At 38.0% G+C, this 25,441-nt stretch overlaps 1 protein-coding gene across 1 annotated transcript in view; it reads right to left on the bottom strand.

Annotated features, from left to right (window-relative positions):
* Positions 1-6,468: 6,468 nt before the first annotated feature.
* LOC132119590 (protein diaphanous homolog 3-like) overlaps positions 6,469-25,441 on the bottom strand; it is a 312,651-nt gene continuing 293,678 nt past the window's right edge. Inside the window, exon 28 of the mRNA XM_059529685.1 lies at positions 6,469-7,972. Within this exon, the coding sequence (XP_059385668.1) occupies positions 7,713-7,972 (260 nt within the window). The 3' untranslated portion in view covers positions 6,469-7,712. The remainder of the gene's footprint in view (positions 7,973-25,441) is intronic.

Raw genomic sequence — 25,441 nt, 5'->3', positions numbered from 1 at the left:
TTCCATTTATGTCTAAAATTTTAGAAAAGGTTGTGTCTGCTCAATTGAGCACCTTCCTGCATAAAAATGATCTGTATGAAGAATTTCAGTCGGGTTTTAGGCCCCACCATAGCACAGAAACTGCACTTGTTAAAATTACAAATGACCTGCTCCTTGCGTCAGATCAGGGCTGCATCTCATTTCTAGTCTTACTTGATCTTAGTGCTGCGTTCGACACCATAGATCATGACATACTCATAGATCGATTACAAAACTATACAGGTATTCAAGGGCAGGCTCTAAGATGGTTTAGATCCTACCTGTCCGATCGCTACCATTTTGTTTACTTAAATGGGGTGTCATCTCATTTATCATCAGTAAAATATGGAGTGCCACAAGGATCCGTCCTAGGTCCCCTTCTATTTTCAATATACATGTTGCCCCTTGGTAATATTATTAGAAAATACGGAATTAGCTTCCACTGTTATGCTGATGATACTCAGCTATATATCTCAACGAGACCAGATGAAACTTCCCAATTATCTAAGCTAACAGAGTGTGTTAAAAATGTAAAAGATTGGATGATAAAATAATTTTCTCCAATTAAATTCGGATAAGACAGAGATATTAATTATTGGACCAAAAAACACTACACAGAATCTTGTAGATTACAATCTGCAACTAGACGGATGTACTGTTACTTCCTCTACAGTCAGAAATCTGGGTGTTATATTAGACAGCAATTTGTCTTTTGAAAATCATATTTCCAATGTTACAAAAACTGCATTCTTCCATCTTAGAAACATTGCCAAGCTACGAAACATGTTATCTGTTTCTGATGCAGAAAAGCTAGTTCATGCATTCATGACCTCTAGACTGGACTATTGTAATGCACTTCTAGGTGGTTGTCCTGCATCTTCAATAAACAAGCTACAGGTAGTCCAAAATGCAGCAGCGAGAGTCCTTACGAGGTCAATATGATCATATTACCCCAATTTTACAGTCTCTGCACTGGCTACCTATTAAGTTCCCGAATCAGTTACAAATTATCATTACTTACCTATAAGGGGAAGTCGTGGCCTAATGGTTAGAGAGTCGGACTCCCAATCGAAAGGTTGTGAGTTCGAGTCCCGGGCCGGCAGGAATTGTGGGTGGGGGGAGTGCATGTACAGTGCTCTCTCCACCTTCAATACCACGACTTAGGTGCCCTTGAGCAAGGCATCGAACCCCCAACTGCTCCCCGGGCGCCGCAGCATAAATGGCTGCCCACTGCTCCGGGTGTCTGCTCACAGTGTGTGTGTGTTCACTGCTGTGTGTGTGCGCATTTCGGATGGGTTAAATGCAGAGCACAAATTCTGAGTATGGGTCACCATACTTGGCTGAATGTCACTTCACTTCACTTCACTCACTTCAAATGGTCTAGCTCCTGCGTACCTAACTAGCCTTCTACCACGTTACAACCCATCACGCACCCTAAGGTTACAAAACGCTGGACTTTTGGTAGTTCCTAGGATAGCAAAGTCCACTAAAGGAGGTAGAGCTTTCTCACATTTGGCTCCCAAACTCTGGAATAGCCTTCCTGATAATGTTCGGGGTTCAGACACACTCTCTGTTTAAATCTAGATTAAAAACACATCTCTTTCGCCAAGCATATGAAAAATTTATCTTTTAAATTGTGAGTTGCATCTGATCAAATGTGCATTTTTATTCTTTAGCTTGTGTTAAACTAATTTTACTTTGTTGGAACATCAGCTATGCTAATGATGTCTATTTTGTTTCTATGTTTTGCCACGGGATGTAACTAGGATTTACACAAGCTCCAGTCTGGATCCAGAACACCTGAGAAGAGATGATGCTAACCCTCAGAGGACCCCAGATGATCCTAACCTTGAATCAACAACAGAACTAAATAATTATTGCTACATGCGTGACTGCATCATATGATAACTATTAATTAATAATATTAATAGTTCATCGTCTAGCTCAGTGGTTCCCAAACTTTTCCATTCCACGACCCACCTAGACAAGTGTAATATATTTCACGACCCACCAAAATATTAAAAAAAAAAAAAAAACAACGAGTGAAATTACTTTAAACCTAATCTTACTTAAAATTTTTATGACAGAAATTAAGTATTTAAGAAAAATAACCATTTTATTTTAGAGTACAACTGAAAATTTCACTACAAATTTACAAGTTTTAATTTTTGTTTACTGGCGTTAAAATATGTAGTGTCCATAAAAACGTGAAGCAGGCTCACTCCAGTGAAGTGTGATCTGCGCTGCTGTGTTTTGTTGCATTCATGATCCTTCCGTGTGTGTCGGCGAGAACGGAGCACAATCCAACACTTTTTTAGAAAAGCATAAGAAGCAAAGCAGAACTATCTAAAACAGTTTGGAGATTAAAATAATTGTGAAATAGGTAAAAAAAGACCGATTGAACCTTTTAATGACATTGCTCTGAGACCTTCAAAACACGCAACGCACACGGACTTAATTGCAATTTGAAAATCACACTAAGGATATTGCAGTTCATTATTAATGTTGGTGGGCTATATCGTTGTGATGAGTGGGTTCCCAGTTCCCGCCTCCTTCTTCCTGTGATTGTGAAGATTTTAATGTTTTACACTGGTGCCGAAGCCAGGGAGGAAGGAGGGGCGCGCTGCCGAAGATCCTTCGCCGCTGGGGTGAATCCGCAGTGCCATCGAGCAGGGCGAAGGAGTCTGCCGCCGAGGGTGCTCGATGTGGTGGGCTGGAGTGAGTTGCCGGGGGGGGGGGGGGGGGGCGAACTCACTCCAGCCCACCGCCTCGATGACTCCTTCGTGGAAAGAGGTGGGAACCGGCGGACAATCAAACAAAGTTTTAATAACCAAATAAACACAAAACAGCGCGACAGCCCCTCTCGGATGACTGCCGTGCACAAATAAAAAACAAACACAAAATAAAACCCAGGCCTGGTCCTCTCTCGTCCTTCACTGTCATCGCTCCTCTTTTGTATCTTTCCGATCTCCTCCGTGGTTCTTGAGACCGGTGAGTGTTGCTCATTTCCCAATCACTCCACCGGCCTAGCTCTGTTCCCATGGCACTAGGCCCCGCCCCACTCGTCACATTCGTGCAGCCCTAGACTGAACTGTGTTAGTGTCTGTGTGTCATTGAAACGCAAAATTAGCTGCAGCCAAGTGACTTTGTGCGACCCACCTTGTTCCATTCCGTGACCCACGAGTGGGTCGCGACCCACAGTTTGAAAACCCCTGGTCTAGCTGACTACGTCTTGTATTATTATTATTTTTTATTTTTTCTAAAATCCTGTCAAACGTGCACAAACTACTAACTACTACTAAATATTGTAGAAACAATTTTCTGTAAAGTTGCTTTGTAACGATTTGTATTGTAAAAAGCGCTATACAAATAAACGAATTGAATTGAATTGAAAAGGTGAAAAACCAATCTGGAGTAAAGCAAGGAGAAAAAGGCTGAGAAGGAACAAGAGAAGGAGCAAACTCTCTCCATTTTTTGTGAAAAGGCTCCACAAGGCATGGTGTGAAAGAGACAAGTGAGACGAAAACCCCAGGAAGAGAGAAGGTCAAAGTGCTGATCAATCCTAGGGTGGAAAATAATTTGTGAGAAAGGATTTGGGACAACAGATGCAAATAGAGAAAAAGGAGACTCGCTGTAAGAGGAAGAAGATCAGTGCAGCACACTTAAGCTCAGGAAGTCTGGCAGAGCGTGGAGATAGAGATATGGCAAAAAGTGCCAAACCTTCTGTCTGCTTTTGGCTCCAACAAGAGCAAAACTCCCTGCAGACTTGTTAGAATACTCGACAATAGACCTCTTCCAAACCAAGAAGGGCTGAGTATTATTAGAAACTGAATTTTGTTTCCAGGGACATGTACTTGATGGACGCATCATGATTAGGATGAGAAGTGGGAGTGTGTGATTGAGAAAGAGAGAAACAGAGAAAGTGGGAGAGAATCCAGGAGGAGTCCACTTCTTAATCTGGTGAATTGAGAGAGGTGAGCCACTTAGCTTTGTCAGAAGTAATTTCCACATTTTTCCTGGACTGTTAGTGCAGCGGATGAAAAGGCAACCATACTCTACCCCGCTGTAATTAATACATACACACACTTCGTCATCTGGTGAAGAAAGAAAGGATAGATAATAAAAAAACATCTCGTTGCCAATAAATATAACATAATTTATCATTTCAATTATGCATATATTAAAAAATCTCAAAGAAAACTGAATATATTTCAAAGGTTTAATGTCACTAACCTTGCACACTTTGCCAAATCCAGAAGTTATTTCATACTCAGAAGCGATTGCTGTGTCAAAATGAAATCTTGTAAACAGAACTTTGGACTGATAAAAACATGTCTGTGTCCGCACTCTCAAAAAATTGTGTGAAACCAGCCAATCAGACTAGATCTTATTAGATCATGGGTGTGAAAAGGTTTATTTTGATTGACATTCAACTCAAATTATTTTACACTGAAGGTACTACTGAGTTTGTGTCTAGGTTGTACCATTTTCTGATTCCAAGGTAGGCAGATCAAACTTTTGCTTTAACCAATATTGATCAGTCTTTTCGACCCACCTACGTATGCTCGAAGATGTGTGGGTTGAGGATTCATCCTAGTAATTAGAGTTTAACAGTCTTAACTCACATCTGCCTCACTCTCCCCATCTCCAATTAAACCCGAGCAGACTGCAATCTGCCACACAATATGCTTTGTCTCCCTTTAAATTATACACACAACCTCACAACTATTCAATAAAGAAAATGCATCTTTACCCCCCTTCCCTGATCTCATTTTTGTTGTTGCCTGGAAGAAAGGCTTTGCGATGGCAGCTTGAGATGCATCAATGCATGCTCAAAAACCAACAGATGTCTGTTTCTCTTTCTCTAGTTGGACAGTCTGTGTTCGTCTTGGTTGAAACAGTTAGAAAACAGCCAGACATACACATTGTTATTGAGGACCGTCTGTCAAGTAGATTCACATCCAACAGCAGAGACAGCGGAGAGAATAACAGAAACTGTAACTGTCATTGTAAAAAGCAAACAGTGGGAGAAAAAAGTACACACTGTAATAACAACAATAAAAAAGTCATTTGAAGCATAATTAACAAAAGTAGTATGAAACGAATGTATCTACACAAACAAGCCTTAACCTCTTTAACCTGACCTTCATTCTCAGTCTGCCTGACACAACATGTCTTGAGATGAACCGATGTTTTGGCTGTGACATTTACCCTCTTCTGATCTCCCTTCATAATATGGAAAGCCAGCTGACAGCAGGCATTCAATAGGAAGGGAATGATCTGGTCTGCTTCACGGACTAGTTTTGGCCACTACTCGGTCAGAACTTCATTCAGCAGAATTCCATATCCTCTGCCTCTCCAGTTTGTCCTATTAAGCTGGGAAAAAGGCAACGGGTCTGGGTGATTTCTTGTGTTCCTGTCCTTTTGGAGTAGGCCGAGAGCAGATAAGCAAGAAAGTAAGCTGGCAGTGGATCATTTAGAGGCGAGATGGTGAGAGTGAGCGCCTGTCTGACACTACTACAGAGGGGAATGAGGAAGGCCGTGCTTCATTAGCATTGCTTTTGCTGGAGCTGTCCATGGTGCTGATCAGAGCTGTGATGCCACTAAGAGCAGCACTACACATACCGCCTGCAGAGAACCTGATGTTTTGGATGACTAAACACAAATAAAAAGCATAGAGGAGAGGATTCTGTGTTCTTTGGATAGTGGAAGTGTGACATTGCAGCTTTGGCAGAGATTTGGATATGATTTAATTTCGGCACAAAGAGCTATTCGACTGCACTGACGGCCTGTTATTGTGATGGGTTTTTATCCTCTGGTAACCGTAGGTCCGTTTAGGCTGCAAAAGGTAGTGAACAAACTACCTGGACAGCATTTTAATGCATTATAGGCATGCAAGACCAAATGTAGGTAACAAAATGCAGCATGCTAAGGGTACTTGTACCTCACATGATAACCAGTACTTGAATGTCATGAGGAGATCAGTTGCTGCCAATGTCAGTCATTCACATAATGCTGGCTAAGAATGTGATAGACAGCAAGCTATTTGCTATCAATTCTTTAAAGCAACCAGCATTCTCAAAATCTAAACCCCAGCGTCCTAGTGCTGTGAATGGGCAAACCGACCTCCCCAATTTCCACTGGATTAATTAAACTGGAACAGACACCTCTGGAAACAGCATTAATTATTATTCACAATACAATAAACAGTGTGATTGTGGGTCGCAGAGGCTTTCATCTCTCCAGGAGGTGCCAGCCTCCCTTCCTAACCTCAACCCGGCTCTCAGGTAACCGTGCATAAAATGAGATTCCTGAATGAATGAGAGGATGTGCCAGAACATATGCACCCTTTTAATGAGGGAAACTAAGTGGAACACACACACACACAGACAAAAAAAAGAAATGACATTCGTCTGCTTTAAAGCCAAACAAAAAACTGAGTTCTCTGCATCATTTTTCTTTTCTTTATTTTATTTGAAACATTTCACCAAAGAATGTCACTGCAATAATGTCTATCCAATAACAGGAATGTTGTTTTAAAGAATCAAAAAGAGGTGATGGGACTGTAGTAAGTCCAGGGAGAATGGAAGGGAGAGAAGATATGTGATTTCACAGGTAATCTCAAACCAATGTCACACCTGATTGACAGCAGGACAGAGGAAAATCACATCAGGAATAATACAGAAAACATCATGAGGAAGAACATGAAAACTTGTCAATTTTACAATGAGAAAACACGTGCACACAACATGACAAACAAACACAAAATGGAAACCAAAGAAATCAAATATCTAACAAAACAAAGGAATTGTTATTTGGAAAAGCCGCAGATCCAAGAACAAATGTGCAGAAGAGTAGAGTGCATTACATCAGTGAGGTTTGCTAAGTAGTACAAATACTCCTGGCACTCTGGGATCTACTGTCAGTGGCTCTCCTAATACTGAACCGCTGCTTTTGCATAGTGCCGTCTGTCTTGAGAGGGCCAAAACCCAACTAATACATTCTTTTTATTCTCAAAAACAGAAAAGTTTTTAAGTATATATAATATTTCCATGCATATTAAAACTTTTTATTAATTTGAATACATATAAATGAATACAAACATAGGTAAAAAAGAATCATGCTGGGGAAAAAAAAGTGATTTACATTTATAATAAACATGTTGAGATATAGCTATGTTATTAAAGATGCTAAAATATTTTTGGTTTATATGAAAGAGGTAAAATAAGTCTGAATGTAGAAAGGGATTTTATAAATTTGAACTGTTATTTGAATAGGTCAAACGTCTATGTATGTGAAAATACGCATTGTATGTGTCTTAAAAAGCAGCATGAAGCCTTTTAAACAGTAATAATTGGTCTGTTTGTGACATAAAAAAAGACAAGTGCTTGGCCCAAAGGTCACTCTAAACAGTCTAGTAATTAGCTGCGTAAAAAAACATAGCAATGAGTTTTTATCCTGGACCCAACCAACACAAAGACTCGCACTTCTGTGGACAAGTCTGTTGTTAGAGGTAAAAGGGCAGAGGAGACGGATGGGAAAGGTTAATTGTTAAGACTTTTCCTTTGCGTGTATGAGCGCAACCCGGCGGCATTTATTAGCAAAAAGTGACTGCACTCTTTGTGTTTCTTTTTTGTGTCACCGTACTGACTACATAGGTCAAACTCAAGAGGTCTGGGGAAGCAGTGATGTCATCATAGGGCACGCAGGCGGGCAAGCAAGGCCTCTACATCTGTGTCACCACTGGATGAGCAAAGCGTTGGAGTTTGCTCTTTTTCCTTCTCTCGTGCTCTGACTTTTTCTTTCTCCCCCTCGGGCCGGTGGGTCAGCCTGTGGGCTGCAGAAGGATGGGGTTCACTCTCGTAATGAGGCTCCTTGGCAGTGGGTGCTCGGGTCGAGTTGAAATTGATATTCTGCCGCGATCGTGACCTTTGCAGAGGTGCCTTAATGTTTTCTGTGGGAGAGAGAGAGAGATAGGAAGAAAAAAAAAAAAACAGGTTCTCATGAAAACGTTCATAAAAGTTAGCAGCTCTTTGAGGACGGGTCATGCCGACATTGAAGTCATCAAATAAATGAGAGGGGAAGACAGAGAGCGATGCAGCCGACAGCAAGACAGCACAGTAAAAATGATTGTGAAGTTTGTTCATCTCAGTACTGTCACCTCTCACATGTTTTTCTAAATCTCTGATCTGTGATGTGGTGCAGGGGCTGGTGGGAAGAGGTCACACTGACTTAATGCTCTGTTTTACTACCTCAGCACATCTACATGAACAACTCAAAACCATCAGACTGACGCAACTTTCTCTCACTCACTCTAACAGCCATCCAGACTGTGAGAGACACATAGAGAGGAGTTCAAACGTCTGAAATCAGGAGCGGAAATGCTTTGATTTCGATTTGTATGACATTTTTAATAATAAAATATCAGTACAACACTTTGACTGAAATAAAGAACATATTAATAAAAACATAAGACTAATGGCAGTAGCATTAGATTAGATGCTTAGAAAATGCAGAATCTTATTCAGTTATTATTTCACAGTTTTCTTTGTTTAAAAAAAAAAAAAAAGTGTTTGATTTTGAAGTGTAAATTAATAGTCTGTTTGTGTTGTATGGGGAGGTATGGCTGAGAAACGACTAAGTTTTCCTGGTTGGTGCTGGACCGAGTGGCTGTATCGTCACATCAGCAGCGATTACTGCACCGGGCTCGAAACGCTGATAACGGCATATATTACAGCCACAGCAAACAGAGTCTCTCAGTGTGCAAAGCACACTCGCTCACATCAGCACAGGAGTGAGGGACAGAGTGATGTATGAATGCTTTAAACAAGGACAATCACTGCAAACAAGGATGGATGGAGAATGAGAGAGAGAGAGAGAGAAATGGAGAGAAGAGCCAGTGATAAGAGCCAAGCAAAAATACTGCAATAACAGAGCCTACAGACATGATGGTTTCTTCATCCCCAAACAAATGTCCCACTGAAAATGCTCAGCTGGTTTTGTATCTCCTCATAATAGTTTCTAAAGGTCTAAGCTGCAAATTTAGGCACAGGTGCCGACATTCAACTATTACAACATCAAATTATCTTCATCAAGCTGTAAGACCATGAATGAAAACAAAAGAAACCTAGATTTTTGCATAACCTTAAGAGAAGTGCCTGCTTGTCCGTGATGCTACTTGTAGGGTTTTGTTGAGTGGCTGCCAGAATGTTTCTTTGAGATTGCAAAGCAATGTTGAGCCCAAGACGAAAAAAAAAAAAAAGTATAGTACATTCTTCTATGTAGGTCTAAGGAAAATGCTAGCACATTTTTATGGAAAACAAAAGTAAATTTTTGAAAAAAGGACATTACTGTTTTAATTTCCATTTTATTTTATTTTGAAAGAAGTCTCTAACACTCATCCAAACTGCATTTATGTGATCAAAAACACAGTAGAAACTAATATTGTAAAATAATCTATTTTTAAATGTATTTCTGTGACACAATTTCTCCAGTCTTCAGTGTCACACGAACCATGAGAAATGATTCCAATGAATATGAAATTAAGAAATATTTCTTAATAGGATCAATGCTGGAAACCAATGCTGAATGAAAGGATTTCTGTAGTGTAAGTAGTAATAGTATTATTATAATAATAGTAATAGTATTATTAGCCTTAACAATCAACGTTTACATTCCTTTTATTTAGACTCTACAGTTCATGCATGATTATGTATAAGTCAAGAACTGCAAGGATGTATGAATGATATCATGTATGTTGACCTTTTTAAAATAGTTAATAGTGAACAACCTCATACCTTAACTAAGCAATGTGTGAAGCTCTATGATTGTGTATATGCTCTCAGTGGACAGAACAGAATGCAGTCCACTGTGTCATCCAGAGCAAATGAGAGTTTGAGATGAATTGTGACTGTAGTGTAGTGTATAGGAGTGAGTGGTGAGCCATGCTCGGGTGTGTAGGGTAGTGAGTTCTCTGCGCTCTCATTACTGCTTCGAGAGAATGTGCACTCGTTTGTCTCTGTGTGCCGCTCTCTGCCCTATGCTTCAGGCCACTTTCATTAGTCTCTTTGGCTCTTCCTCTTTGCCTTCATTTCCTGCTCGTCCCATTTGCTGTTTCCCGTTCTTAAAATAATCTTTCTTTTTCTCGACATGACTTTGTTTGGCTCCATACTGCTAAATTTCTTTATCCTCCTCTTCTTTTCTTGCTCAAACTGACCCTGCTGATATGGAGAGGCTGCTTGCCTCTCATTAGTGTGACGATGAGGTCTGTGTGTCTTAATGAGTGTTAAAACACAAGCTAAAGTGGAGACACTGGATGACTACATGACTTTCTTTTTCTTTATTTTTATTTTTTACAAGGAGTGAGAGACAGGCAGAAGAAAAATCACTTAGGAGCTATGATAGTCATGGTCTAATACAGGTCTTTTTAAGGTTACGTAAAGAAAAAAAATTATGTAATATTAAACAAATAAACCCAATATTCTTTAAAAATAATAATGAATAGACTACGCATAACTTAAGAACTTTCACTTTAATAAAAACAGACTGCCAATTTAATGTTTTAGCTCACTGGCCAATAATTGAAAAAAAAAAAACACGTTATTAATATTCTAAAAACATTTAAAACGGTCCATTTTTTCAGCTTCCCTCAAGCATATATGAAGCAAACACCCACTGCGGTAGAAATCTGAATGCCACGTTCCTTAGTTAGGCTCATAAAAACTCACTCACGTCCAGACTGTGTCATCTGAGAGAGACACTCTCATTCCTCGCTTTCTTTCTGACTTTAGAGATCATTTGCTCAATTTGCATTTTCACTGGGGGCCGCCGAGAAGCTGGCTTTCTTTTCATCTCTTTTCTCTCTTCCTTTCTGTCCCACACTCTTCGCCTGAAGTTTTGGCAGGAGACTCGATGGAAAGTGACAGCAGATGAGGGCACTTGTTCAGCCTAATGAGATCGAACGCAGACGGGCGTCCGATTAGTAGCAATGGAGCCGGTCTTACACCAATCGGGACTTTAGGGGCTCCGCACAATGCAATCTGTGACACGGAATTTCTCCCTCTGCACGGCGAACGGTTTGCCATGTAATCTATAGAAGTATTAGTAAGGCTGGATATAGCAACTGATGAATGGCTGAAATCACATGCAAGTGAACATGACTTTGCTCAGTGGGAGAAACAGGGTAGCCAGTCATGTCAATGATACTCCTTTGATGGGACTTTGTGATGTCAGGGTTATACATACTAAACACATGGGTTACACACATCTTTAATGTGATAAACAATGAGGGTTCACAATATAGAATTGGCTAATGAGTTCTCTTTGGGACATATTAAATTGATCAAAAGTGATAGTAAGGACTATAAAAGAAATATAATTATGTAAGATATGTAAATTTGTAAGAAATATATATTTTAAAAAAAATTTAACACTAAAACAGCATATTAGACCGATTTCATAATGATCATGTGACACTGAAGAGTAATGGCTCCTGAAAATTTAGCTTCGCCATTTTAGGAAAACATTACATTTTTAAATGTATTAAAACAGAAAATTTTAATAATTTTACAATCTTAACATTTTTACTGTATTTTTATTTAATAAATGAGGCTGTGGGAAGCATAAAAGATGCCCACAAATTTAAATTCTGTCAATTTATTGACTTCAATTCAATGCATTAATTTCAAGATATTTTGAAGAATACATGTAACCATACAGTTGACATACGGAAAAAAAAACCTATGGAAGCCAATGGCTACCACCAAATGTTTGGTTATCATAATTCTTCAAAATATCTTTTGCATTCAACAGAAGAAAGAAACACAGGTGAGGAAGAACCTGAGTGTGTGTAAATGATGACAAGGTTCAGCACTTCATGCCCAAAGCATAATCCAAGTTCAATCAAAAACAGAGAAGCACGAAAGTACAGTGCATTAAGTTTTTTATGGACAACACATGGGAAATTAAGTTTGCCTGTTGTGATTTATAGCAGCAATGTAAGGGAAAGTAATCTGATGTAACACACTACAGCTTGATGACTAAAATTAACTTAATGACCAGGCTTGTCTTGCCGGCCCTCTCTCATTTGGACTCTGCGCATACTCGTTTTTCTATACAGGTCAGGGATGGAAATTAGCACACACCAACAGCCAAATGCGGGTGATTTTGTGCTGTGGCGGGTAAACGTGATTCATCTACCGGCCACCGTGGCGGGTAAATAAAAATAGCATACTGTTTCACCCGGCCGGATGACAAAAAATTAATTTCCTTCCCTGATGTGTGTACGTCACGCAATAAAGTGTAATATCATCCGACGCAGCTCCGTGGATAAAGGTGGTGTAAACCGGGCTCGAAACGGCGCCGTTGTTCCCAGTACAGTGTTTGCAGCTGAAGTTAGTGCCGCCGGCGGAGTGATATATTTGTTGGTTTACAGTACGTTTTATAGCACGCGCTCATGATATACAAGATCGCATGAACTCGCATATGCGACTAAATCTTCCTTCCTACTAAATGATGTCTTATATTAGCCAATGGTTAATAAATTATCTGATTTTACTCGCCAGTGTGTTAGTTGGAGGCTAAGTTTAGCACAGATATTTTCACTCGCGAACACTCTCTGAATCTCCGTAAGACGATCTGTGCTTTTTTTTCCCTCAATGGATCCGCAACGCACCTGTATAATGTACCGTAAACTCTAATGTTAAGGAGCACAAATCGCCAGCGCTCTCTTTCACACTCACATAGAGAAAGAGAGAGAGAGGGGATTGACGTGCTACATTTAAACAATATTATTTGTTGTATTTTCCTGTCAAAATAATGGAGTTCCTATGAAAGACGTCAGCTTTTATGAACAGCTGGGTTTTCCGGTAGTGGGTGGAGTTAATGCGTGAACGGCAATTTCATTGGCTGGTGCTCACCTATTATCATACCTGTTTTGATTTCAGCAAATCAGTTCGAGCGAACAAACAAAACCTGATTAATATTCATGAACCCAGCAGCTCATTAATCCTTAGTAATCCTTATTGTGTTTTATAGTTTTTATTAGTAGGAATCGTATTATTATTATCTTATCAGTATATATTTTTATTTTTTTTACAGAAACACTGAATGACCAAAAAAGCCAGTTAAAATGTTCAGTTAAAACGACTAATAAGCATGCAAACATGGTTATCAAGTTTACTTCTAATTACTAAAGTTCTATTCTTAAGTGATACTTGATTATTATAAAGCTTGACTGACTGGCGAGTAAACTAAAATAATTACTAGCTGCTTCAGCAAGAGTCGGCTGTTTCAAAACCTAGTAAGCTGCCTAGATAGGCAGCATTTTTGAGCATTACTGAAAGAGAAAATGTCAGTATTTCATTGAGACTTGAGATTAAATAAACTGCTTAATATTGTAGATCTTGTAGTATTCATTTTCACATGCATTTACACATTGTCGGTTAAAAACAAGAAAGTGGCTGGTAAAACCATTGAGTGGCTGGTAGATTTTGAAATCCACCAGCCACAGTGGCCGGTGGACAAAAAAGTTCATTTCCATCCCTGATACAGGTATTCAAGGGCAGGCTCTAAGATGGTTTAGATCCTACCTGTCCGATCACTACCGCTTTGTTTTATTTGGAGGTTATTGCTCATGTCTCATTCGGAACAAATCCAAATGTTTCCATATTTCGCAATATATTTGAATGTTAAACTATTATTTATAATGTAAACTAGGCTTGTACATAAAAGATCATCCTCTTCATATGAGCAAAAACGTCCTTGGCAACTGACTAGTGTAAATGTTTAGTTGACCATTTTATTTTGATAATGATCAATTTTTTTTTTTTTTGATAACAGACTGCGATGTAAGTTTGAATTGCTGGAATACGTGTGCAGCAGGTGTGATCGAAACAGCTGAGACATAAAAAAAAAAAACAATAATAATAATAAAAAAAAACTTTTTCATCAAAACTGTTTACTCACAATAAAAAAATATATATGGGAAAATTACATTTCAATTGCTTTCCATGTTGAAGAACTTGTTTAGTTTCTATTTAAATGTACTTTTAAAGCGTACACGCTAGGCATTAACGTTACCATAGTAAACATGGTTAATATGACTGCTGGAGAAATCAGACGTCAGCCTCTTATCCTCTATCACAATCATGTATTTATTTAGTAACATATTTTATCTGTCATTTTGTCTGTCATAAGTCTCGTCTCGAGATGTCATCAAAATATAATATGTTTTTTGTTCGGTAGCTTTTATAAAAAGATATAAATGATCATTCTTTCTAAATGTGATGTACTGTAGGCTATATAGGCTATTGTGACTTCAAATAAACAGAAACAGACTCGACTGAATAACAGAATGTTCATAACATTTTATCTCTGTAGGTCTAATTTTCAATCATGATAAATTAATTCATTATGATCAATGTATCACTTACTATAGTAAAACATTGATGCTTTTGGATTTTAATATTTAAAAAAGCATTCAAACAAACGGCCGCTTTTATCGTGTTCGTTTTGTGATCGTGCTAATTTCAGTGACTTATTCCTTATTTGTTTTCTGGTAACTTCTCTTTGTTGGTGACATGATGGGGTTTTGTGACGTTGTTTCTGAGAAGTGTGTAAAGGGCAGGTTTTAGTGAAGCGCAGTGGAGCTCCTGGCCTGACAGTGGAAACGCAGCGCTATTTTGGCCTCAGTGAGGCTATTAGCCCGGCATAGCCTGTTTTAAGCCCTGGCTCGCCAGGGGAAAAGTGGCTAATAATTTCCTCCTATTTAATTTGGATAAGATAAAGCAGTACACAGAATCTTGTATATTACAATTTGCAACTAGACAGATGTACTGTTACTTCCTCTACAGTCAAAAATCTGGGCATTATATTAGACAGCAACTTGACTTTTGAAACATATTCCCATGTTACAAAAACAGCATTCTTCCATCATAGAAAAACTGCTAAGCTAAGAAACATGTTATCTGTTTCTGATGCAGAAAAGCTAGTTCATGCATTCATGACCTCTAGACTGGACTATTGTAATGCACTTCTAGGTGGTTGTCCTGCATCAATAAACAAGCTACAGGTAGTACAAAATGCACCGGCTAGGGTCCTAATCAGGTCAAGAAAATATGATCATATTACCCCAAGTTTACGGTCTCTGCAGTGGCTACCTATTAAGTTTGTATAAGTTACAAAATATTACTACATACCTAAAAGGCCCTTAGTGGTTTAGCTCCTGCTACCTAACTAGTCTTCTACCATGCCACAATTCATCACATTCCAGACACATCTCTTTGGCCAAGCATTCAAATAATGCATCTCATAATCCTGGACTGCAGTTATATCTGATCAAATGCGCATTATTATTCTTTAGCCTGGGTTAAACAAATTATTTTACTTGGATGGAACAGCAGCAATGCTAATTATGTTTTTATTTGTTTGTCTGTTTTTGCCACGGGATTGACATACCATGGTAACTAGGGTTTAGGGTTAGAATTAGCTTCAGTCTGAATCCAGAACACCTGAGAGGAGATTATGCCAACCCCTCAGAGGACCCCAGAAGATGCCAACCCTGAAAAAACATACAGAATAACAGAAAACCATGGGTGACAGAATATGGGTTTGGTTATGTGCAAATGGCAAACAATGTCAGACTACGAGAGACTGTGTGTGTGTGTATTTGATGCAGTGGCTCTCAGATGATGAGACCATTGCAAGAGGGGAGCCCTGACTGATAAAGGGGGCTGTAATTCAGAGCCTCTATGATGCTCTAATGCCCCTCTTTGTCTGACTGAAGGACTCTGAGACGGATGACCTGTACATTATCCCTTATGCTTACATGAGTTAAGCAGTAATTAAGCATATCAGGAGAGACATGCCTCATCCACCAGGCACCCAAAAGCCACCCACTGGTGCCACAGGTAAAGCATGGGTAATTTATAGTAGTCAATGGTCTTCATCTGACATTTATGACAGTGGGGAGGCAATTAATATTAAAAAGATAAAAAGGAGGAGGAGATGAGGTTCCAGAAAGGCTGTAACTTTCTAATTGTCAGGCTGAAGTAGTAGCCTAACCCCTGAACCCAAGCAAGAGTCATGCATATCAAAGCTGGTCCATGTGTTGTTCTGGGATCAGCGAGTGTGAGAAAAAAAAAATGTTAAAAGTAAAAAGAGAATATGTTATGATTCACAGATAAACAGCATAATTCAGTGGTTCCCTTCTCTTTTCTATGTTGCGTGTACATCCTTTTGTGTTTTATGTGCCTTTGTGTGGCTGCATTTGCATGCACTTGTGTATCAGAGATCTTGTGGTATTGAGATCACACAAATGTGGCTTGGATCTGGATCTCTGAGTTTTCAGGTTTTGGTCTGAAAGCCAAAATAACAATCACCTCAACCAATTTTGGAGGAATAAAGCACCCAAAAATTAAACATCTGATATAATTTATTTAAGCTTACATCATTCCAAACTTGTGTGGCTTTTTTCTTCTACGGAACACAATATTTTGAAGAATGTTTCTACGGTTTTGTCCATAAAATGTACTAGGGATGCACTGGTTGACCAGCCATAAATCGGAACCGGCCGGTTTTTGCTTAAAATACGCCATCGGCAATCGGACGGTTTTTGGTCTTTTTTCGGCCGATTTTTCCGGAAGTGCAATCACGTGCACAGATTACATTGTAATCGTTCGCTATGTCATTTGTGTGGAAGTATTTCGAAATCTGTGCTCAGGACACGGGCAGCCGATCAATACTGGAAATGCAGAGCTACATGTCTGAGGCACAGATAGCAGGAAGCAATCAGCCGCTGGTGTACTGACGCACAAATAAGAGCCCCTTTTCTGCGCGCACTAAAGCTGCGCGAGTGTATCGGTACCGGTCCGCACCCTGAACACGAGTAGACCATGAAGAGATGTTCAGCTCAACTTCTCACGTGTTGGATGAGAAACGAAACAGACTAAACTGTGACAAAACTGAAATGTTTTTTTTTTTTTTTTGTAAATTAGAACTTGCATACACGTTTGAAAAGCCAGAAGTAAACGTCAGTTCTGCATTAGGATGATTATTTTTTATTTTACTTTAAAATTACATAGACTTAATTTGATTTAAAAATCACCTGCTGTAGCACACTGAAAAAAAAAGTGTTTCATTCATTCAATTAAATTTTTTTTAGGGTTATGATTCACATCTATATTTTTTTAACTTGAGACAATAAGTTATTTATTTTTCATTGGCTCAAGTAAAAAAATATGGATGTGAATCATTACCTTTATATTTTTTTTTAATTGGATGAACGAAACACTTTTCATCTTTGTTTTATTCACACCAACATTATTTGATTTTAACATTTTGGAATAACATTTATATAGCATACTTTTATTTAGTCTCACTGGTAAAGACCTTGTTTTAAATTTAAAACCAAATTCAAAAACTAAAACAAATACTGAATACTGATTAAGATACATCTTAATGAATGTGTGTTGACTGTGTTGTTTGGACTGTAGAACTATGCAGCTGTTGCCTTTAATTTCACATGGTTACAGTTAATCTTTAAATTTAAGGCCAGTTCAATGTAGTTTCAACCCAATTCAAAAACAAAAGCTAAATGCTGATGTCTGTAACATCTATGTTTGTATTGAATGTAGTCTACTTACTGTGCAGTTACTGCTGTTAATTTCAGATGGTTACAGTTATTGTTTTCAATAGCCAAAAGCCAGTTTGGCCTATTAAATACCAAATAAACATCTTGTTTATGCATACTTTCCTTCTTTCTTGTTTGTTGCTTAAAAGTTTTTAAAGAAATCGGTATCAGAATCGGCCAGTTTGCTTGTAAAAAAAATCGGTATCGGAATCGGCCATGAAAAACCATGATCGTGCATCCCTAAAATGTACATCAGTGAGTGACACAAACCTCAAACAGGTTTGAAGGTTCTAGACCCTACTAAAATAGCTAATAGACAGAATTTGTTCTTATGTAGATGCAAGCAAGCCATAAGAGTTTTGAACAAGAGTTATATCTATCTATCTATCTATCTATCTATCTATCTACCTATCTATCTACCTATCTATCTTATATATATATATATATATATATATACACACACATCTATACATATACATATATATATATATATATATATATATACACACACATCTATACATATACATATATATATATATATATATATATATATATATATATATATACACACATAAAAACTTTCTGGAAAAAGAAAAGTGAAAGCCATCTATTATTATTTGTTCATCCTTACATTGTCCCATATGCCTTTGTTCTGTGGAACACAAGATAGATAAGACATTTTGAAGAATGTTGGTAACCCAGCTGCTGGTGACCATTTCCTCCATTGTATGGACAAAAATCATTTATTTCTCAAAATATAATCTTTTAAATTACTCAGAAAAAAATAAATTCATACAGTTTTGAAATGAGAGGGTGGTATGTTCAGTCTTTAGCATTCTATCTGATGAATCTGTCTGAATTTGTCTGATAAGGGGTTCCTGAATGGTAAGTCCAGCAGTTTAATCAAAGTCTTTGATTGGATTGCTCATTAAATCTAAATTTTTCCAGCATAGTTCTTAGACTGAAATATATGGGTCTTGAAGTCTAAGCCTTAAAAGGCTATATCCTTGGTCTGGGTCCAACCTGAACTCCAACTCTGGTGTGTATACCTCTATAAATGCTCTCTTTCTCTCTCTTTGTGCAGCAGTTGTATTGAATAATCAGAGTATTTAGAAGAGCAGCAGTGGGGAGTTGTAATCCCACAGCATTCAGCGCCTCACAAAAATTAATTACAAATGAAAACGGCTTAATGCTTACTTGAACCCGGGGAGAGAAGAGAATGTCACCAAATGATATTTGTTTAGGGGATAAGGGGAGATACAGAGAGTGAGAGACAGATAGAGAGATGCATGTTGTGCCGTTTCATGATTTTGAGATGAAACATCTGTATCTCAGCATCAGAGAGACTCTAGAGAGATCTTTGATGTTGACAAAATAATCAGTATGCCAACATTAGCGGTTAAAAGAGCTAAACACTACACATCATACAATATGTACGTACATGAGAGTGATTAAACTATTTCAGGTCACAGTGCGTGATTCACACACTTAAGTTTGCACGAATACGCTTTTAAGTGATTTACTTTGACATACATGTATTAACTAGCAGTCTGCCCAAACAAACCAGCATAAGACCAATAATAACCAGACAAACTCAGTCTCAAAGAAGTAGGACAAATGAACAAGTGATTCAATCTGAGAGCACACTGTTCAGCAAAAAGAGAGGGGGTTGTGATTGGGGAACTTATGCCATACAGTGAGAGTCATATGATCAATTGAACATTACGATGTCTCACCAAAACAAAAGGTTTACAAGCAAACAGAAATTGGTTGGATGGCACCTGGCCTGATGCAACTACAACGCTAGATCCCTCCCTGATAAGCACCTAAGTGTCTGGGGGTAATCATACATGTAGAAATATAAAACATACAAAATATACAGCTCAATAATTTATCATATATATATATATATATATATATATATATATATATATATATATATATATATATATATATATATACACACACACACACACACACACACAGTACAGACCAAACGTTTGGACACACCATCTCATTCAAAGAGTTTCCTTAATTTAATGACTATAAAAAAAATTTGATTCACACTGAAGGCATCAAAAATATGAATTAACACATGTGGAATTATATAAAAAAAGTGTGAAACAACTGATAATATGTCATATTCTAGGTTCTTCAAAGTAGCCACCTTTTGCTTTGATCACTGCTTTGCACACTCTTGATGAGCTTCAAGAGGTAGTCACCTGAAATGGACCTGAAATGGTCTAATACTTTTATTAATCAGCATGAATGTATTAAATTGATCAAAATGTTAATACTAAAATGTTAATACTAAACAAAGAACAATCCGTTAGCTATCATCATTGTACCTTAGGGAAGTAAACAATCCCAGAATGCTCCTGGGCTAATGGCATTTTAAGATAAAACTGTCTGCTAAAAGACTGTTTACTACAAAAGTTTCCTGTCCATCAGGATTACAGGTTGATTAAATTAATCTTCATCTTCAGAAACAAAAACTCAAATTGATGGCCCAATGTTTTCTGCTCAACCTGACAGAAAACGTTCTGTTGGCATCACAGATACAAACTATCAGACTTAAGCTTTGGGAAGGGGCCAGAAAGACAGTGTGAAACCGATTTAGTGACAGATATGAGACAAAGCAGAATGTCTCTCGACAGTTGCTAAGTGAGACAGACAGTTTGTTGAGATTGGGTCGACTGGGCCCTCTTCACGAGCTGCTCTTCTGCAGTGCAAGTTCATGAACATTTTTGTGCAGATGCATGGATGTGGGCGAAAATATACCTCTAATTAGAAGTAACGTATATCTGTCATTGTGAATCTGCTCACTGCAACTAGGGTGAATGGTTGGAAAGCTGCACAATTAGCAATGATTAAAAACTAAATCAGTCGTCACACTGGCAGTTTCTGTGAAGCTCCACAGAACAGGAAGTTGGGCTGGGGTTTAAAGTAATTAGAGAGAAAGAATCTTCATTTGAATGCCAAACCTGACGAGTTTCCAGAATATTTTTTGCTACAGGACATCTGTCTGCATGGTGCTGCAGGGATGGGTAATTATTCAATCCAGCCCACTCTCATTTATATCGCTGTCTACCACTGGCTCACTCTATCTTTCCACTATTCCCAAACTCCCTTTTATTGATTCCTACAACTTTTATTCCTTTTTTTTTGTCAGTTTTTGTCTTTAAAAGAAAATGTTTTAAATTGAGTCAATATTTTGTCAAGCCATATTCATTAATTTTAGTATACTTTACTCACAATGAAAAGGCATTTAATTTTAGTCGACCTGACCAAAATTTAAACCAATTTAAAACATTTGGAAAAATCTATAAACCTTTGTTTAAACAAAGAACATGTTAATAATACTGAAAATAAAAGTAGTGTTATTTTAGTCAAATAATTATTCCTTTTTATAATCATTATTACTTATTTAATTGCTGGCATAAATATAAACCTGCTGTTTTTTAATAAAGTCAAATTATAGATAAAATAATCCAAATAACTATAGGACATAGTATTACCCATAACAAAATATAATACTACTTATCAGTAATTTCTTTCAAAAATTTGTGCTTCCAATATTCTCTTCCTCTTGTTCTTCCCCTGTCCGTTGTCATGAAGTGCTTTCGATTCAGGTCTGGTCCATGTGTGCATTCTCTCTCCCTAGACGCTGCTTCTCTCCATCTCTCCCTTTTTCTCCCATCAAAGTCCTTTAGGTTAATGAGTAGACTGACTGATGAGCTGCAGACGGAGCGAGGGAAAAGTGTGTGTGTGTGTGTGGGGGGGTGTTGGTGTGAACTGTCAGTTACCCGAGATGGGACTCACGGGAGGGGTGGTCATAATTGATCGGATTTTGCTGTAATGTATTACCACCTCCACGCACGGATAATGGCTAACGCTGGCTAATGACTGTTGGCAATGACCAGCACTTCATTGATAGCTGATGTTTGCCATTAACTTCCCTTTTCATTACAGACTATAGACTAGCTTTCCATAAGTCTCAGGCTGCTGGTTATTAACGCTGAAAAAAATATTTCAGCCAAGGGTCATTCACATCTTAATTGTGCTTTAGAAATCAATATGCAGATCCATTGTGGCAAAACCTTGGATTCTGATCAGGTGAGATGTTACATCATCAGATCAAACAGAACTATTGTTTTTCATGACTTTTTGAAGTTCGCTCCGCTCCACCCTGGGTGCTTCTCACCAAGTTACAGGGCTCTTCTCTCGCATGCCTTCGACAGCTCTCAATATGCACATCCAGCCTTGTGAAACGTACTTATGAATTCAAAACAGCCTCAAGTCATGCTCCATATTTCATTGAAGTTGAATATTTAAAAAGATCAACCCACTCAAAGCCCCATAAACCTTTCTTATGGAGGCTTCTCTGTCCTAAATATAAAATCTCATATGCCGTATCATATTACAGGCGACTCCATCAGGCTCTTGAGTTTTCTTTAACAAGCAGACAGGGCCATTCTGGTAAACAGGCTGTCTGCATCTACAAAACGTATGTTCCTCTCCCGGACTACTCTCTAGCCGAAAACACTTCCTCGTCCTTAGCCTGCTCTCCAGTGAGGCCTCATCTAAGTACCTCTCATAGTCATAGAGGTTGACTATGGAGAAAAATAAATAAAGAAAAAAAAACTGCCACAAACAACTGATTATTTGCGTTTTACATACAGTATATTTAACAATAACTTTGATTCAGTGGGACTTGCATTAAAACTAAGCTCCTTTTTTTTATCAGTTTATGTATTCTGTATGAATCAAACCCATGACCTAACATTACTGGCATCACACTCCACTACTTAGCCAAACAGGAACTATTCTGCAGTATTTTTTTTTTGTTTTTTTAGAAAAAATTAATAAATAGAATTCCTAGCAAATGCACTGCAGTGCCCATTTTCCTGTATGTGATTTTGCTGCTTATATACTTTACTGATGTATATAAAAGTATATGTTTATATACTTTACTAAGTGACTAAGTAATTTTAATTATATATAATTCTATTTCAAATTTGTTATTTCAAACTGGCACCTTTCCCGAGAGAATCAATATGATAACTAACCTTACTCCCTTACCTCACCAAGCCTAACGTAGTGACTCACCATTTAGTAATTAGAAAGTATTACAGTTAATGGTCATAAAAATACATCTGCCAATCATACAAGGTTAAGACAGGGAACACTTCTGCTGCTTGTTCAACAGGATGTGGGCATTATTCTCTTCTGAGATTGACATTTACACAATGCAAAGGTTTATTTTTCTCCTTTGTTTCTCCTGTGTGTTAACCCTTGGGCACTAAAGGTCCTCCTTTGATTTCGGATCAACTGCGATGCTGCCTTTTCTATCTCTAATACAACTATAATAATGCCACTAATGTCAACAGCTGTGGTACATTTAATCAAATCAGCCTGCCTAATCCTGCTCCGGTCAATAGAACCCAAGTAGAAACAAATAAAGCCAGATTCAGACAGTATAAAAGCAGGTTGAAGGTCACATGTTTTAATTAAACTTAAACTAATGGTTACGGATGCAAAAGGAGGCGCATAGTTTCAGCTCATAATCTCTAATGAGACGTTTGGCGTAGGCGATAAAGGCAGATGCTTCATGCATTCGTGAAAGGTCAACTCTCATTGCCATTCTGACACAGCCATTCTCGCCTTTTCCCTCGCCCGGCACACGCCCGTTTCCCTCTCAAATAGGAGGAGAAAAATTGCCCTTTTAACAAGAGAACCCTCTTGATGGTTCTGTCCATGCATGAAGCTGTAAACAGCACACAGAAAACATTCCTCATTTAATTAGATCGCAACTATGCTTCTGATTAAAAATTCATTTTTTAAGAAGTTACGTTTGGTGAATTCTCAACTGGACTGTCTGTAAAAACAGACTCATTTTTCATAAACAAAAAACTACCTCCTGCTGCGTTTCTGTCTGCCTCATGCTGAGATTAATAATGAAGCAGCCTGACATTTGAAACAGAGGGACCGATTTACAGCAGTGTGAGTCGCATTTTCACTGCATGCACGCGCACACACTCACACAGACACACAAAGAAAAACATTTGAATGTGTTTAACACTTTCAGGCCTCATATCAAGAGAGGGTGATGAGTAAGCGATAAAGTTGCATGCCACATATTTTCATGTGTAACAGTGGTGTAGTAAACAACACATCATTATACTAGACAACAGTTCAGCGTTGGAGTCTTCTGGGCAATACTAATGGTTAATTTAGCTCCAGGACAACTGTGGCAGGCATCTCATCACAATTAGACTTAATGCAAGACCTTGCTGAAGGTCACAGATGATCTGTTAAGGGGGGGGGGGGGGGGGTTGCAAATTAACTGAAGCATGACTGTCCAGTGAGATGTTTTTTTGTGTACATGTGCATTGAGTGGGTGTAAGAGAATGTGTATTTTTACACTCCCCCCAGGCAAAAAGACAGTGCAATTAAAAAGACATGCACCAATAAGCCCCTTCTTCTGTAGAACATCACGGTAACCTCCGCCAAGACAGAAAAAGATGGACTATATTCTAATATCAGTGCTGAGGAGAGATCAGAAACCACTCATTTAAAGGGATAGTTCACAAAATAAATAAAATAAAAACGGGGAAAAAAATGAATATAAAATATTATTATATTTGATGACATACTGTTCTGTTTCATTTGTTTTGAACTTGGGTCATCAAAAGTGTCCATCGGTATAAAAAAAAAAAATAAAAAAAAAAAAAAAAAAAACACTAACAATGACCAATACTTCTATGGCATTAATTTCAGTCAATGTTAAGTTCAGCATTTACCAATACATTTTGTTTTTTTGTAAACATTAATTAATGCACTGTAAATTAATATGAAAACAATATTTTTACATTAAGAATGCTTTAAAAATATATATTTCTCATTGTTAGTTCATATCAGCTAATGCATAACAAACAGGACCTTATTGTAAAGTGTACTAAATAAATACAAAACTTTACCTGTGCAGTAGCCTTTATACTTTCACATATTCAAACTTGCTGTGTTGTTACTTGCAATGATCAACGCTCACTATCGCTGTCATCACACCCAGCCTGATGCATCTTCTAAAGGCATATTTAAATCAATGCAATTAAGATGAGAACTGTGACACAGAAATTTTTTTTATGCAGAACCTCTGGCATTGAAAGAAAAATTATTTACACATGTAAATAAGGGCAGGAACAAATGCCCCTCTCTCTTCTAATGGATAAAGCATAATCAGAGAAATGCATGAACACAAATCAGTGACCTTAGATTAATGCAGCTGACCTCTGAGTAGCTTTTCATCAATGAAACGAAGGGAGAAAGCGATATTTGTACCCATAGCTCTCTTAAATCCGACCTAAATATACGGCAGGAAATATTCAGAAGTCCTCTGGAGGCTAATGATGTACTGGACACAAAGCCAAGCTTGTACCTGATGGACCTAAAGTCCATAAAGACATAGTACAGTGACTTGTGGTAGCAAGGACAAGCTGCAGATTAGATTGAAATTATTGATTCGAATCAATTGTGAGAGTGAACATTTCCCTTGACCTCATAGAAGAGTGAAACAGGAGTAATTGAATTGTACCAGTGCATATTGGGTGTGTTCAGGTACAGTCGTTTGGAGACTCGCCTGGTGGCCCTGAAGGACTATTGACTTAAAGCTGATCCAATGACCAGAGCTAAGAAGACAAAAGCTCTGTGTGTGCATGTCTATAGAGATACCTCTATGAGATGTTAGCACCATAATCCATTTCTAAAGGAAGAAGGAAAATGGTAGGGAAGGTT

The sequence above is a fragment of the Carassius carassius genome, chromosome 38 (genome assembly GCF_963082965.1).
Source record: "Carassius carassius chromosome 38, fCarCar2.1, whole genome shotgun sequence".
NCBI classification, from domain to species: Eukaryota; Metazoa; Chordata; class Actinopteri; order Cypriniformes; family Cyprinidae; genus Carassius; species Carassius carassius.
Note: the sequence above shows the minus strand (reverse complement) of the source record. Positions and strands in the feature narration are given on the sequence as shown.